Below are 16,429 nucleotides of genomic sequence, written 5' to 3'. Positions count from 1 at the left end.
CAAATATTCACGAAACAATAATCGCATTCAAGCGATTTTAAGTTATCATCAAACAACAAATACCAAACCATTTCTTAGATTTCCCTTCCCCTCCCATTGGTAAGTCTATCAATATAAAGGCATTGCATTCATATCAATTTAAACAAAGAATTACAAAAACAAATCCCGTATAACATATTAGGGCATACAAAAACTAAAGCAAAATTATCACAAAATCAGTTTTTAATACTCAAATCTTATAACTAAGCATATATATACTTTATACTAATCATTTTAAACTACAATTTAAGCCAAAAATTTATTAAAACACTAATTAAGAAAAATTTACAAAAAAATTAACCTAAGATGACAAAACGGCGAGGAACAAGGTTGAAGGCACCGGAAATTCTGAGGAGAGGCGCCGGATGAGAAGTGCCGGAGGAGAAGCACCGGAAAAATTGAAGTGGCGCCGGTGAAAACCAAGCACTGAATACCGGAGTCGATTCGCTGTAGCGAAGGAGAGATTTTGTTGCAAAAACTGAATACCGAGGACCGAAACGCCGGAAAACGAAGGGGGGACGCCGGAATGTTGTTGCGAAATCGCCGGAAGACCGAACGTGTCGCCGGAGGAGAGAGAGAGAGAGTGTGAGGGGGTCGAAAGTTTGAGAGACTGTGAGAGAGTTTGAGAGATTGTGAGAGAGTGAACAATTCGACAAAACCCGCGTCCCTTTTTTTCTGGATTGCCAGCGAACATTGCTGCGGTTTCCACGTGGAAACCGCAGCAATATTCGCTGCTAAGGGCCCACATGTTTTTCAAAATTTGCCCGTTGAATAATATTGCTGCGGTTTTTGGCGGGAAACCGCAGCAATATTGTAATTTTCTATTTTTTTTTCTTTTTGCGTGTTATATTGCTGCGTACAGGTAATACCGCAGCAATATCAGCGCAGCAAATAGCATTTATTCTACTATGGTTTAGTTTCTGTCACTTAATTCTCTCACCATTCTTTTTATTTATTTTTAACTTTTCAAAGTTAAATTCTATGAACAAAATAGAAATTTTATTGAATTTATTTATAATTTCTAATATTATAAATTTTTAGTTGATTTTTGATTTAAGTACAGTACTTCATAAATTATAAAGAAAGTGGACACTTTGATTTAAAGGCAATTTTTTCATAGGTTGTATTTTGTAAGTGAATTTTTAAATTTTTATAAAGTTTCTTCATTTTAGTGAGTTGCATAATGTAATTATGCAATTTTATGATTTTAGTTGACTTGTGAGTGATTGTTATAATTATATTTTTGTTTGAAGCCCCCTTTTATTTGTAAGTGAATTTGTAATTTAGAATGGGACGGGGGTGACATAGTCTTTTCTTTCGGGGACACTATAGCTCCCCCCTTCCCTTATATAATAGAGATTTGTTGTACTTTAATTCTTGAATGATATTTTACATAAACTTTCTTACCTTGATAATTAATCGCTATTATATAATAGAAAAAGATAGGTCCAAATATATGTAAAAGTTTCATTATATATAGGAAACATTATAAAAAAGTAAATAATTTTTTTTCTTGTCTAACTTCTAAATTTTGATTTCACTACATATACACCTCTAGTTTTTATCATGACCCACCATTAATTGTGAATGGTTCTTGAGAATAGTGATTTGTAAGTAAATTTTTGTAAATGTTTTAGGTTATTAGTTTTAGTTTGTATAATAATTTTAAGTTTTAATAAAGTTTTCTGATTATTTGAGTGACTTGCGTGATTTTTATAACGTAATTTTGTCAATTGTATGAGTGATTTGTAAAGTTTCTTCTTTTAAGTGATTTGTGAGTGAGTGTTGAAAATTAATTTTCGGTAGTTTTCTTTGAGTGTCGATTTTGATTTTGACATTCCTTTTGTAATTTAGAAAGGGAAGGGGGGGGGGGGAATAGACATTTCAAAATAGGACACCATTGCTCTCCCCTTCCCTTATATAATAGAGATTTAATTGATTTTGTTTGCCTAATTCCAAAAATATATATGATTGACTTGATTGACATTTTGGATACCTTACCCTAAGCTACGGTTGTAATATCAATCAATTAAATAAAAAATGGCAATGATTTAGTAGTGATTTAAATTCATAAAGATTTGAGGATACTGATTGCTTAATTAGAGTCATAAATCACCTAAAATCACGGATTTAAACATAATCTTGTCCGATTTTGTGCAAATATATTCCATTTGAATTTTTAGGTGATTATAATTTTTAGGTGCAAATATCTATATTATTAAAACGATGTGATGTTCGAATACAAAAACTTCACTATTTATACAAAAAGGTGCTATGTTAATTTTGCATATTTATGTTAATTAGCTAATGAGTATTATGGTTGATTGACAATTAGCATAAATTTTGATTGATTGATAACTTAATTTTATTACCATGTTAATATTTTTTTATTAATTTCGGATACTATCAATAAGTGATTGATTGACAATTACCATTAAGACTGATTGATAATTTAAATTACTTGCCATGTTTAGTTGCTTAGTAAAATTTTCGAACATAACCAATATGACAACTAAAAATTTCGGCCAAAAGAATATTAATTTGAAATTTTAATTACGTAATTGTAACCATAATTAACGTCAATCACATTAATATATAAATGGAATATCCTTGATTTTCGGAAATCTCATATGATATCATGATATTAATTGCCTAATTTAAAAAATCAATCATCATAAATCACGATTTTTTTTGCATTTTTCATATAATTTTTGGCCATAATATTCCGAAATGCCACGTGGACACTCTAATTGAGAGCTTTAGTTTGTGAAGCTCTAGAATTGCTCGGTGATTCTGAGCTTGCACGTAGAATTTAGGATTTTACTTTAAACTAGGTTTTGGACCCGTGCATAATGCACGGGAACTTTAATACAATAAAAATATTTATATATCCGCTACATTGAAAACATATAAATGATTATTTACGTCTACTTGATCAAAAACTTTGTGTTTAAGAGAAATACACATTTATATTAATTATAAAGTTGTTTGACATATACATGATATTCATATGTTTTGGAAGACTTCTTTTTAGAGCAAAACAAAATGTTTTAAGAAGCTACTTCATCCGTTCGTAGTCTAATATAACAATGAGATTTTTACACTATTCATTCACTATCATACCCTTTCACTATATATTGTTATTTTTATGTAAAGACAAATATAGTCATGTGGGGTATTGTTAGATTCGTCTTGATATATACTTTCAAAATATCAAATGTGTATAATTTTACTAAATAGTAAATAAAGATATTAATAGTAAAAATTGAGCATTGGCAAGCGTGAAAACCCAATTGCTGCAGTAGAAAAAGAAAGGAGGAAGTATAATATAGTCAGAAGCAATTATATCATCATAAGTAAAGCCAACAACACCTTAGGAGGAAGATTGGAATTCCACATTTTCTTCCACACTTCCGATACAATAGAATCGCCAACAATTGTATGCATGGGAATTCTTAAAAAAATTAATAAAGTGATGGTCTTATTTAGTAGAACATACCAATTTTGGTGTAGCCCCATAGAAAGCCATCATCTAAGGGTTGAGATGGTAAAGGTTAAGGATCTCAACCGCCTCAACAGGGAGAAAATTTATTTGCACGAACTTGGTTTTCATCCCAGTAACCAGTTGGGGGGGGTCAATCGTCTCAGAAACTCTCTCTACATTACATCTTCATTTTTTCCTCGAAATGGCCTTAAAGTATTAGACTTCCCATTATCTTTCTGATATAGGAGTACTATTAGGCAATTTTTACCAATGACTGAGAAATGGCTACATAAAATTGGCCATGACTGAGAACTGGTCTCGGGAGATACAAACCCACCATGCGATAGGGATTGTCCTTGACTTTTGACACACGACCAACTAAAATTGCCTTTTTTGAAACCTCAGAGGAAATTTGTTCCATCTGACGGAATGAGTACCATACGGGGTATAAATACCTTATTCCACGTTGCTACCTAAAATGACCACAATTTCGATGATATATTGTATCATACTTTATTCCCCATTTCATCTGGTGGAATGAGTATCATACAGGGTTTCCCACTCTACTTTTTTCCTAAATACCTTATTCCCCGTTGCTACTTGAAATGATCACAATTTCGATGATATATTGTATCATACCTTATTTCCCATTCCATCTGACGGAATGAGTATAATACAGGGTTTCTCAATTTACTTTTCACCTCCCAAAGACTACCTCAAGTGACTTCAATGGTCCACAATTAACCCTTATTCATTAATTTCTTCCTAAAACCAATTTTCGAATATATTAAGCGAACTAAAGTTTTAATATTCATTAAGACTAATTTAGAAAATGTAAACAAATATAAATACGCACTACTTGTATAATATATGTGTGTTTTATAGGTTCTTTATAAGATGTACATTTCAATATTATCTTCTACATCAAAGAAAAAAAAACCAAAACAAAGTTAAATAAATAACAACTTTTCCAATTCAATAACTTTATTTGATCTTTTCAAAATAGTTTCACTCTATTATAAACCAATTAAACTTGAATACTTATAAATCCCCCTTTTTTTTACATCTAAGCTTGACAATTAACTCATCTTGTTGATTCACCTTCTAAATTAGTGTCGCAATGCTCATTAGATATCTCTCTTTCCAGTCTAATATCGTCCACACGATTTATGGTTTAAAAATTGTAACATTACTTTTATATAAAATTATAAGATAATTATTTTACTTGTAGTTTCCTAAAATGACCACAATTTTGATGATATATTTTATCTTACATCATTCCCCATTTCATCTAACTGAATGAGTATTATACAATATTAATTATATAATAAAACAATGGCGCTGCTTAACTTTAATGATGAATAAGTGAGAAATATCTATTTTAGCAAAGAAACTATATTTAATCATGCATATAAGAAATAATTATTGATATCCTATAATGTCAACTACTTCATGATTCACTCATACTTTCATATATAATTTGAGTTTAGGATGTTAAATTTATGAACAGTTATATTAGTTTTTTTTTTTTGCAAGAATAATTAGTTAAAGAATATATTTGGATTATATTGAAGAAAAATAATTACTATTCTTAGTTTCTTAATACACGCAACATATTTCTTTTTGGGATATTTCATAAAACTTGCAAAATAATTCGCAAACTATTATAAAAATTAAAGAAAGCTTTATTTATAATTTAAGCACATGTGTCATGTTTTCACTCTCTCTCCTACTCTTTTATTTTATAATTTTTATAGAATGGGCCAAATTCAAAGTGTGTGAATTTTCTTTAAAAATGATATTAGTATCAAGCGTAAGTTCATAAGTGTATGTACTTATATCGTTTGTTTCATTTGAATGTAAGAATGTGGGAAAATATTTGCCTAAGGTTGTCAACCTTCTTATTAGTCGCAATAATAGAATAATATATTAATATATATCCAATAAATTGGAGAGAGAATTGCCATAGATTAATGTTTTATGTACTCTTGACCTTAACTTTTTAGTAGTGAGAAGAATATCCATTTTTATCTTTAAACAACTTATCTTGTCTGACATTTTCTTAATTCTCCCTTAAGTTGTCTGAAAAACACTTAATTATTATATCTAAATTTGTTTAATCTTATCTAAATTTTCCAAACTTATATTATCATAGTTATGTCAAAATTAGTTAAAGTAGACAAATGCTTATATATTGGTTTTCATTTTTTTTTTACCTAATTCAATTTCTTGAACATATATATAGATGAACTCTTATTTTACCTCTCTCACTTTAACTTTTTTTTTTTTTAAAAAAATACTTTTAGTATGTATTGGTCATGGATATGATTTTTTTATGATTATCATATTAGCTTACCTAAACCACTTTGGGACTAAAAATTGAATATTTGAGTTGTTATTGTTTTTTATATGTAATCTCTAGTCATAATCATGGTGTGTTATATTTTTTTCAACAAAATCATTTTTTATTTCTTGTTTGGTAATAAAATAAACTTGCATTACTATTATTATTACATTTGCATATTTTCTTGAAGGGGCTAGCATCTCATGATAATGGTGTGGTATTCATTACCAAAAGTGAATAATATTAAAAAAAAAAAACTTATTAGACCAATGTACCCATTGGCTTGAAATTATGTAATTTTTAAATTAATTATATTATATAAGTTTGATAGGTGTGATGAAAAACTTAAAGTTGTTATACCAACGCACCCATTGGCTTGTACTTAACTAATATTTGTTTTATATTTGAAATTTCATATTTTGACTTTTTGAGTATCTTGTATTAGTGAAAAACTTAAAATTATTATATCAATTCATCTTTTTCATTGTATATTTTCTCTCTCATCTAAATTGGTATTTAGCTTGAAAATAATTCCATAACTGGTTTTTGTGAAAATAATAAGAATGACCGCTAAGATAATATATGATTTTCGTTTTAAAAAAAAGATAATATTTGATTTGTTTCCTTAATTGATAATTGGTTGATTGATTCCTTTAGTTATTGTAGTTGATATTATTTCCTTCATTGTTACACAATCGGAGGAATTAATTGATTATTGTTAAAATTATTTTTAGCAATGCCACGTGGCATAAGCAAGCATTAGGTCGAAAAGTTGAGGGTGAAGGAGAACATAGGAAGGTTGAGGTCTTGCCACGTAGGACAATTTTTTCTTGCTTTAATATTATATATGATAATAGTATAGATATGTAGCAAAATTAAGATGTAGCTAGCTCGTTGTAGCCTTGCATGACTTTCTTCACTTTACTTAGTAGTTTGCATAAGGTTATTTGAAGGAGAAGGTAAATCAAGAGAAAATCTTTTGCCACAAAGTATTTTCAATGTTTAAGAACTAAAGCTGACAATAATAACGTATGTCATATCAATGACCATGATATATAAATTTTTGGCGCATTACATTGTTTATAATTGGAATACAGTAAAAATTTACTTAAGCAGAAATTACATATCTTAGATTGTAGACAATACTACATTGCCATTACCACAATTGGGCTACTAACATTATGATAACCATCTGACCAAATTATTCTACCAAATGCATAATTCTTGGATATTTTCCCCTTCACGACTTCCAATGTAAGGTGAAAGCTTTTTTCTTGACAAAGGGTGGTGAACTCCAAGATGGGAGGACTAACAAAAATTGAAATCCCTCTTGGATTTTGAACATGTGCTTTGTACTTTCCTGGAGAACCAACGTTTTTAACAGTTCTAGTCACTGTGATAGTATTTTTAAGTCTAGGGACGGTTATTGAGGGGTAATTGAGATCAAGTATACTGAAATTTTTGGGGCACAAATAATGCCCTGCATGAAATAGAGCGATAGATTTCTCATTATAGCCAAGTGCACAAAGAAAGTTTAGGTAGTCAGTCGTAGTCATATCATAAACTAATCCGGGATCCACAGCCCGATTTGGTTGAACATGACCAGCTCCATAATGAAATGGGTTTGCTTGTATATTGGAAGCATTTGTGATTGGCTCATGCACATTGTCTATCACGCTTGCTGAAATTACAATGACAGAGTATCTTTAGTATATATATCTTAGATGTCGTCCGCATCTAAAATCATATTGCCTCCTCAATTTTATTTATTGAATTAATATTTATAAGAAAAACTAATAAACCAATGAAATACTAAATTGTGAATAAAAAATGCACGAAATTAATTTAACTGAAAAAAGACAAAACTGGACAAAAGTTTATGTATTAATTAGCAAATAAGATCTAATTTGGGTCAACACGTTGTTAAACATCAAAATTTCTAATTGAAACCGTGGTGTCAATTAGTATTTACATGTCTGATTTAGAAATTAATAAAGATGATCATACAATTGCAATTAAAGGCATAAAATAGTTAAAAATTCTTGACAAAAAGCGATAAGAAAATACATTCAAAGGTTGTTGACATAAAGAGAGGGTACTTTATGATTTGAAAATAGGGTTATATTACAATGTATACGATAGGATTCATCATTGTAGCTCTTTTAGGTAATTACTTTAGATGATTACAAGCTATTTCGCATATGTTTGTTTATGGTGAGATATTCAATCGCATCATGGTTACAATGCTACCTTGATCTAGATTTAGATGAGATCGTATTTGAATTCTCTCACGCTCTTGATTGCCAATTTACTCGTCCTTTTAGTTGCCTAATTTAGGTGATTTTTTGTGGTGTATTGCGCCCTTTAAAGAAGGGCTTGAAGAACCCTCAAAAGTCTCTATTTGATTTGCAATCCTAATGCTAATTGCCTAATCCTAATTCCCCTTATTTATCTGTAATGTTAATTATTTTAGACCCCTACACATGCTACCCCTAAAGACTTTTCTCTTATTAATATTCTCTTACTTTATTACTTGCTTATAACGTGGCTCAATCCATATTCGATCTTAGTTCACTAAAAAACTCCTTTCATTGCCTTCTACTTAGCTTATTCCTAATTCATGATATTGGTGCCTAAAACTGCAATTCTCAGGGAACTCGACTCTTAGGAATTTGATTATAGGACTTTGATAAATGATGCAAAATCATTTATCAGAGTAAAATTGATAAAATTAATATGGGTAAATGACCACAAGCAAATAAAAACAGTTAGAAATAATATGATGATTACATTCTAATATGGACAACTAGCATATTTTGCACGTCACACGTGTTTGTCATACTAACGTTCTTTTTTCTCAATTAGTTTTTCATCGTGTTACAAAAAGTGTGATTCGAATATACATTAATAATTATTTTTAATTTTTCAAATATGTTTTTCTTCAATTAACGTTTCGTTGGTTTTTTGGTTATTTGTTCATCATTATTTAACTATAGTGTTGCGAGAAGAAAATACAAAGCACAACAAGCTTGTGCTCAAATAAAGTGAAAGAATTTGTTGTTGGGATATGGAGATCTTTCATGTTTTGGCAAGTATCCAAGTATGTCAAGGATTGTAGTTTCCTAATACTAGTAGAGTTGTATTTAGGAAAGAAGATATAATTTGACATGTATGATGTTCTATCTACGATTAGGTTATTACTTTCTAGTAGGAATCTATTATTTCTAGTTGCACTACAACAAAACGCCAAAACAACGACAGCTTCACTGCGACGGTTTGAATCACGGTCGTTATTCTTGCAGTCAGCGACTGTTTAAAACCATCGTTGCCATCGACTAATTTTAAAGTGGACAGCGTCGGATAAACAGTCGTTGTTGATCAGCGACCGTTTAAAACAGTCGTTAGTTTTATTATTTTAATTTTTTAGATTTTTTCCATTTAAGCGACTGTGTTAAACGGTCGCTCATGATAACAAAAAAAATAGACAAAATAAAGTTGGCTTGTTCTCAATCCTCTCTCTCCTCAATCCTCCCTCTCCTTACTTAAGCCTAATCCCTCATCTTTCTCCGCTTCAGATTTGCTCCTCGCTCCTCCCTCTAAATCCAGCAGAGCAACAAATGCTTATTGAAGACATAGAGAATGATGAGAGAGAAAGTGAAACAGGAAAAAAAAGAGAATCCAAAAAAAGGGTTTCTTCAACTCTATCTCTAAGAAGGTAAGAGATTTTGATTTCAAGTTTTTATCTTTTTTTTTCTTCTTTTTTCTATTTATCGAATTCTAGGGTTTTGAATTTTTGATTTTTTAGGGGGTACTGATCTGAAAATCTGTCACATTATCGGTGGAGAAATCGAAGAGATCGTTTACTCTTGTTCTTGAGTTGAAATTGTAGTGTGTTTTTGTTTTCTCACTAATTTGATTTTCTTGTTGCTGTTTTATCATATTTCTTAACGTTTAGTTTTAAATTTTTTTTTCTTTTTGAATTTTTTTGATTGTTTTTTTTTTCAAGGTTTAGGTGGGAATTTCATGAGTCCATATGCTGTACAAATGGAGGAATCAAAACCTACAAATTTGAACAATGAGAACGGTTGTGAAATTGAAGCTCGATTCGCCGAACTCCGCAAGGTTTAATGTCTTCTTATCTGTGTTCTTCATCAACAGCACCACCTGACCATCTCACCAAGTAGTTCTTTTCTTTCTCTTGTATCCAAATCTCCCACTTTGAATCGCAATTCAAACAAAGTATAGTTACTTAGAAAAAATACACTATATCTATATATGTTTTGTTAATTCATTTGTTCCTATAATTTTAGATTATATTTGCTCACTTGTTCTTGTTGTCAAATAATTTCATTGTTCATCGAATCGAAAATTTAAAATGGCTTCTTTTAGCATATAGAATTAGTAAGTTTGAAATTGTCACAAGATTTCGTTACTATATTTGTTTAATGAATGTTGTGGTGGTTACTTGCGCTACTGCTGCTTCTGTTTGCGGCTTAGCGGCTGCTAGTGGTGGCTAATGTATTCATTTGATCATCAAATTGTTATACGTTTCATGTTCTTTTTGTTATTGTTGTGGAATTATTCGTTACTGATCGAAAGATTGTAATGTATTATTGTATTATGTTTGATTTGATACACTTGAATGATAATTCTAGTTGCTTTGCTGGTTGATTTGTGTGTGTGTAGAATTCGTTCTTATTCCCTCTTCCGTAGAATGGGGTCGGCATGTGAAATTACTATTACTATGTTTTTGTGTAGGCATCTTGTAGAGGGAGGGAAAGGGAGGGGAATGCTTTCACTTTCGTTCCATATTTTATTAAAAGTGGAGGGTTTTGGTTTATTTGAAGGGGAATAAAAATTGATTGCTCGATTCCCTCATTCTCTTTCCCCATTTCATATCCAACTAAGGAAAAGTAGACCATTTAGGCCATTTTACTTGAAAATACAAAATATAGGTATGTTAGAAGCAGATATAGGTCATTTTACTTGAAAATGAATGAATATGAGTATTTTGAATTTAGTTTAAGTTATAAACACCTCAAACGTCATATATATTGTTTGTTTTATGTATTTAATAGTAGTTTTGATTGAAAAATACAAAATATAGGCATGTTAGTAGCAAATATAGGCCATTTTAGGCCATTTTACATGAAAATAAATTATTAGGAGTATATTTAAGTTAGTTTAAATTATACACACTACAAGCAACTCAAATATAGTTTGTTCAAATATGGGAAAGTATGCATATTCACAAGGTTTGGCTAGTTGTTTTAGAAATGGATATGTTTTAGCATATTATGTGGTGTTTGAGGTTACTTCATTTCTTAAGATTTGGAGCGCATCTTTTTCTCATAGGCTAATTGGTATTATGTTTCATAGTCTTTCATGGACTCATGGTTTTGTGCTTAAGTTGGCTATATGCTTTTATAAGACTAGTGTAGAGTGTTGTTGCTTCAAAGGTGTTCGAAGAAATGCGTCAAAGAAGGAAACTGCGTCTCGCCCGGGCAGGTTGGTCGGATCTCGCTCGGGCAGGTCGGGCAGATCTCTCCCGGGCAGGTCGGGCGGATCTCGCCCGGGCAGGTCGGGCGGATCTCGCTCGGGCAGGACGGGCGGATCTTGCCCGGGCAGGTCGGGCGGATCTCACCCGGGCTGGTCGGGCGCATTTAGCCCGGGCAGGTCAGGCGGATCTCACCCGGGCGATATTAGTCGGGCCCACGTGTGAATTTGGAGAAGCGAACTCCCCCTCGGTCAGGGGATTTCGCCCGGGCAGCCCGGGAGGTTCGGCTAATTTTGCGGTAAACGCATTTTGAGCTGCTGAGTATAAATAGGTTATTTTACCTATTTTGTTTTTCCTAAGTAAGTAAGATGTATTATATCCAAACAATCTCTTTACAACTAAAACAGCCTAAAATAGGCCAAAATAAGAGAAGCTAACTAAGCTAACTCTTGTATCCACCTCTTATCTCTATGAGTTATCTTATTTAGTAAAACAGCTAACACTCTACTTTTAATTACAAATTTAATTTCTCTAATCTCTCTAGGAATAAGAGGGACGTTTTGAAGCCAAAAGCTTTCATTTCTACTCTGCCATATCTTATAGATGAGAGTTGTTACAGTAGTATAGAACACCTTCTTTTTCAATTGAGATTGTTTGCAATTCTTGATCCACCTTAGGATCCTTCCCAGATCAGTGGCAGCACACCAAATATTCAACCAACTCTTAATAGCCTGTAGACATCTCTTGTTGTAATGGCATTCAAAGAATAAGTGAGAATGACTTTCTGAGCGACTGCCACATAGCATACAGTTATCTGTCACACTGAGACCAATCTTGGCCAGCTTCTCAGTAGTTTGTAACTTATTCTGTATAGCAAGCCAAGCAATAAAACGATGCTTGGGGAAGCTAAGTCTATTCAAAATGAAGTTGCACCAGATCACTTGTTGTTGCTGCTGAACTAGCTTGTTATAAACCAGCTTGACAGAATATTCAGGCATTACCCTGGATTCATCAATTGTAAACACAACCTTCAATTTATCCCTTGTCTCACAGATCTTCTTCCAGGACCAAGGAGCACCTTTTTTAGGCACATACTGCCACCAGTCAGAATTATGAATGTACACAGCATCAACCCATCTAATCCAGGCACTATCCTTCTTCATTGTAATAGCCCACACATATCTACCCATGTTAGCTATGTTCCACAATAAGATATCTCTAAAGCCTAACCCTCCAAATTTCTTTGCACAACAGAGGCTATTCCAAGCTATCAACCCAAGCTTTTGAGAATAGGCCTGTCCACTCCAGAGAAAAGATCTACATATCTTCACAATTTCATGTACAACTTTTTTAGGCAAGATGTAAACATGTGCCCAATATTGATGTATACTTAACAACACAGAGTTTATTAGCTCCACTCTAGCCATATAGGAAAGGTTTCTAGAACTCCAAACCTTTATTCTGCTAGTCATTTTCTCAATCAATAAGTCACACTGAGCAAAAGTGATTTTCCTAGAGCAAATAGGTACTCCCAGGTACTTAAATGGCAATGAGCTTCTAGGGAAACCAGAACTATCTTTCACTCTCTGAACCTCATTATCCACCACACCACAGCAATAGAAGGCAGACTTCTGAGTGTTTTCTTTGAGGCCAGATGCATCAGAGAAAAGCTTGAATGCTTGTAACATGAGGTAGATAGAATTAAACTCCCCCTTACAACACATTATGAGATCATCCGCAAAGCATAAGTGTGTGAGCTTAACAGCTTTACAACGAGGATGAAACTTGAACTTAGATAACTCCCCAACATTCTTCAAAATTATTGATAAGTACTCCATACTTATAACAAATGAGGAGAGATGGGATCTCCTTGCCTTAAGCCTCTTTTTGAAGAGAAATGCCCATGTAGAAAGCCATTAATCACTAGTGAGAAGGAAGGAGTTCTCACACATGTCATCACCAATTGAGTAAATCTCTCTGGGAAACCAAGATGCTGTAACATTTCTTCCAAATAATCCCAATCAACAGTATCATACGCCTTTTGTAAGTCAATTTTCATCAAGCAACTAGGACTTACATTTTTCCTTCCATAGTGCTTCATTATATCTTGAGTAATCAGAATATTATGCACTATATATGTACCTTGCACAAAGCCTCCTTGATTATCATTTATGATATCAGGTAGTATACTACTCAATCTGTTGCTCAAGACTTTTGTAATACACTTGTTCAACACATTGCAACAAGAGATTGGTCTAAAGTCACCAACATGAGTAGGACATTTGTTTTTAGGTATAAGAGTGATTGAAGTTGAATTAACTTCCTTGAGTAACTTACCAGAGGTGAAGAAATCAAGCACTGCATGGATCACATCCTCTTCTACAATGTTCCAAGTATCTCTATAGAAGTAAGCACCAAAGTCATCAGGGCCTGGAGCTTTGTCTCCATTTATAGATTTCAGAGCTGCTTTGTTCTCAGCAGTAGTATAACTGCTATTGAGTATAGTTCTGTGAGCTTCAGTGACAAGAGGGCCACTCTGCACAATTTGCTGGACTACTGGTCTCCTGTTTTGGCTGGTACTCCCTAGTAAACCTTGATAATAATCAAGGAAAGCCTGAGTCACTCCATCTTCAGTATCTTGCCAAATACCATCCTTGTCATAGACAACATACACTTAGTTTTGAATTCTTCTAGCCTTAATACTTTGATGAAAGAGAGAAGTGTTTTCATCTCCATGTCTAATCCACTCCAGCTTTGCTTTCTATCTCAAGAATTTAGATCTGGTGCTTCAATTTATAATCAACACATGCTTGTAATTCTGCATCTGCAAGCTCTACTTGCCGTGGATTAACATGCATTCTATTTTGGGCTTGTTGCATATCATGGAACGCCTTGTCATCTGCAGCTTGAACCTCATTGAACCCCAGTATATTCAACTCCTTCAGTTCTTTTTTTACTAGCTTCAGCTTCTGAACAACAGAGAACATCTTAGTGCCTCTTACTGGTGTTTAGCCAAGCTGCAGCCACTCTATAGGAAGAAATAATTCATGATGCCTCCACATAGTGAAATATGTAAAAGGTTTTCTTCCTACTGTTAACAAGCATGGAGAGTGGTCAAAAGAACCTTCATTCGGAAATCCCACTTCAGCATTACAATATTGAGCCTGCCAACCTGGATTTGCCATTACTCTGTCAATTTTAGAAAAGACTCGAGCCTCTCCTTGCTGCTTATTGTTCCAAGTGAACATATTCCCAGTAGCTTTTACATCAACCATGTTACACTCATGTAAACACTGGTTGATATCTTCTAATTCATGTCTTCTCACTAGAGCTCCAATTCTTTCATCCACATTCATCACACAGTTCATATCCCCACCAATTATCCTTGATTCATTTATAGTATGACTCTTCAAAAATTGCCACAATTCTCTACTTCTAGCATTTTCATTGAACCCATAAATGAAAGTACAATAAAATGAAGGTAATCCACTTACAGTTTTGACTTGACAATGAATAGCTTGACTAGATCCTTGTAGGATGTTAATAGAGAAAACTCCTGGTTTCCAAGCTAGAATGATCCTCCCACCATCATGGAAAGCAGAGTTAGAGCTAAAGCACCAACCTCTAAAAACAGTCTGATAAAGGCTCCCTAGATTGGATGCCTTTACCTTTGTCTCCAAGAGCCCCACAAGCCCCACAACATGATGTTGAATGAAATTCCTAACATCTAACTGCTTCTTAGGACTATTGAGCCCCTGGACATTCCAAAATAAGATTCTATCCATTGCTGATGGAAGAGTTCCCTCTTCCCGAACACATTCAAGTGGCACAACATGCTCACCAAAAACCAATTCCTTCACTGCAGATGACTCTCCTTTCTCCTGAAATTCACCTTCTGCTACATTCAATACGATATCAAAGGCATTATCAGTACTAGTAGTGGCAATAGTGGTAGCTTTCAGCTTAATTGGCCTAAGAGCCATATGAAAACCCTCTTCATCTACATGAGAAGATTTCTGATTCTCTGGAATCTCAGACTGCACAATAGCAGACTTCACACCAGCTGGTTTCACAACAACCTGTTGTGAAGGCTTTTTCACCCACACTTGTTGTTTCTTTTTTATCTTACACTCCTAAGTTTCATGGCCAAATTTCAAACAGTTCTTGCATTGATTTGGCTTCCATTCATACTGCACATGACACTCTTGTTTCCCACCATTTTCATCCAAGAAAGCTACAGAACTAGGGAAAGTTTGATCAAGTTTTACACGAACTAAACCCTAGCATATTGCACTTTATCTCTCTTGAGTGTAGCCTCGTCACACTGCACAGGTTACCCAATTTGAGCTAAAATTTTGAAAAGTGATTTCTCACCCCCAATATTTCAGACCAATTCTAATCTGCACCCATATTGGAATGAAACGAAGCTCTTCCTTCTTAAAGTCCATGTCCTGACACCAAGGCTTCATTATGAGTGGTTTATGATCAAAGAAATATGTACCTCCTAGCACCTTATCTCTTGAGTCCATAGCATGAAACCTCACTATAAACATGCCTTTTTTTTACCATAACTACTTTATCTATATTGAACATTCTTCAGATCCTCCTAAAGAATCCATCCATCACTTGGATAGGTGGATTCGCACCAAGTACATAACAAACAATTGAGGAATTCCATAAATCAATTTCGTCCTGAATGTCAGTCACATCAATCTTCACCAAATTCTCGATTTCATTTAATTAAGGATTCACATTTTCATTCAATTGTTCAGTTAAAACAAAGTCATTATTATTCACAGCCAAATTCTCATTCGTAGACCGTTGATCATTCAAATCCGATGCCACCTCTTCAAATTGTTGAAAAATAGGAATCGTACCTTGAGATTCTTGATCCTTATGCTTCTCCTTTGATCAATGAATCGATTCAAGCCAGTCACTAAAAGTATGTCGAATTTCTGACTGCTGTTTCAATTGCATCAATGAAGATTTTGGAGTCAAAATTTCTTCCTGAAAATCAAAATTTATTGCTTCCACTCCCAAGATTTCATCCATCGATTTAGTTTTC

The 16,429-nt window shown here is 33.2% G+C and overlaps 1 protein-coding gene across 1 annotated transcript in view; it reads right to left on the bottom strand.

Moving 5' to 3' along the window:
• Nucleotides 1-6,883: 6,883 nt before the first annotated feature.
• Nucleotides 6,884-16,429, bottom strand: part of LOC104903073 (subtilisin-like protease SBT5.3) — a 31,387-nt gene continuing 21,841 nt past the window's right edge. The window contains exon 11 of the mRNA XM_010691053.4: nucleotides 6,884-7,548. Coding sequence (XP_010689355.3) covers nucleotides 7,013-7,548 — 536 coding nt within the window. The 3' untranslated portion in view covers nucleotides 6,884-7,012. The remainder of the gene's footprint in view (nucleotides 7,549-16,429) is intronic.

The sequence above is a fragment of the Beta vulgaris genome, chromosome 9 (genome assembly GCF_026745355.1).
Source record: "Beta vulgaris subsp. vulgaris cultivar EL10 chromosome 9, EL10.2, whole genome shotgun sequence".
In the NCBI taxonomy this organism is placed as follows: domain Eukaryota; kingdom Viridiplantae; phylum Streptophyta; class Magnoliopsida; order Caryophyllales; family Amaranthaceae; genus Beta; species Beta vulgaris.
The sequence above is the reverse complement of the archived record's forward strand: the minus strand, read 5'-3'. Positions and strand labels throughout refer to the sequence as shown.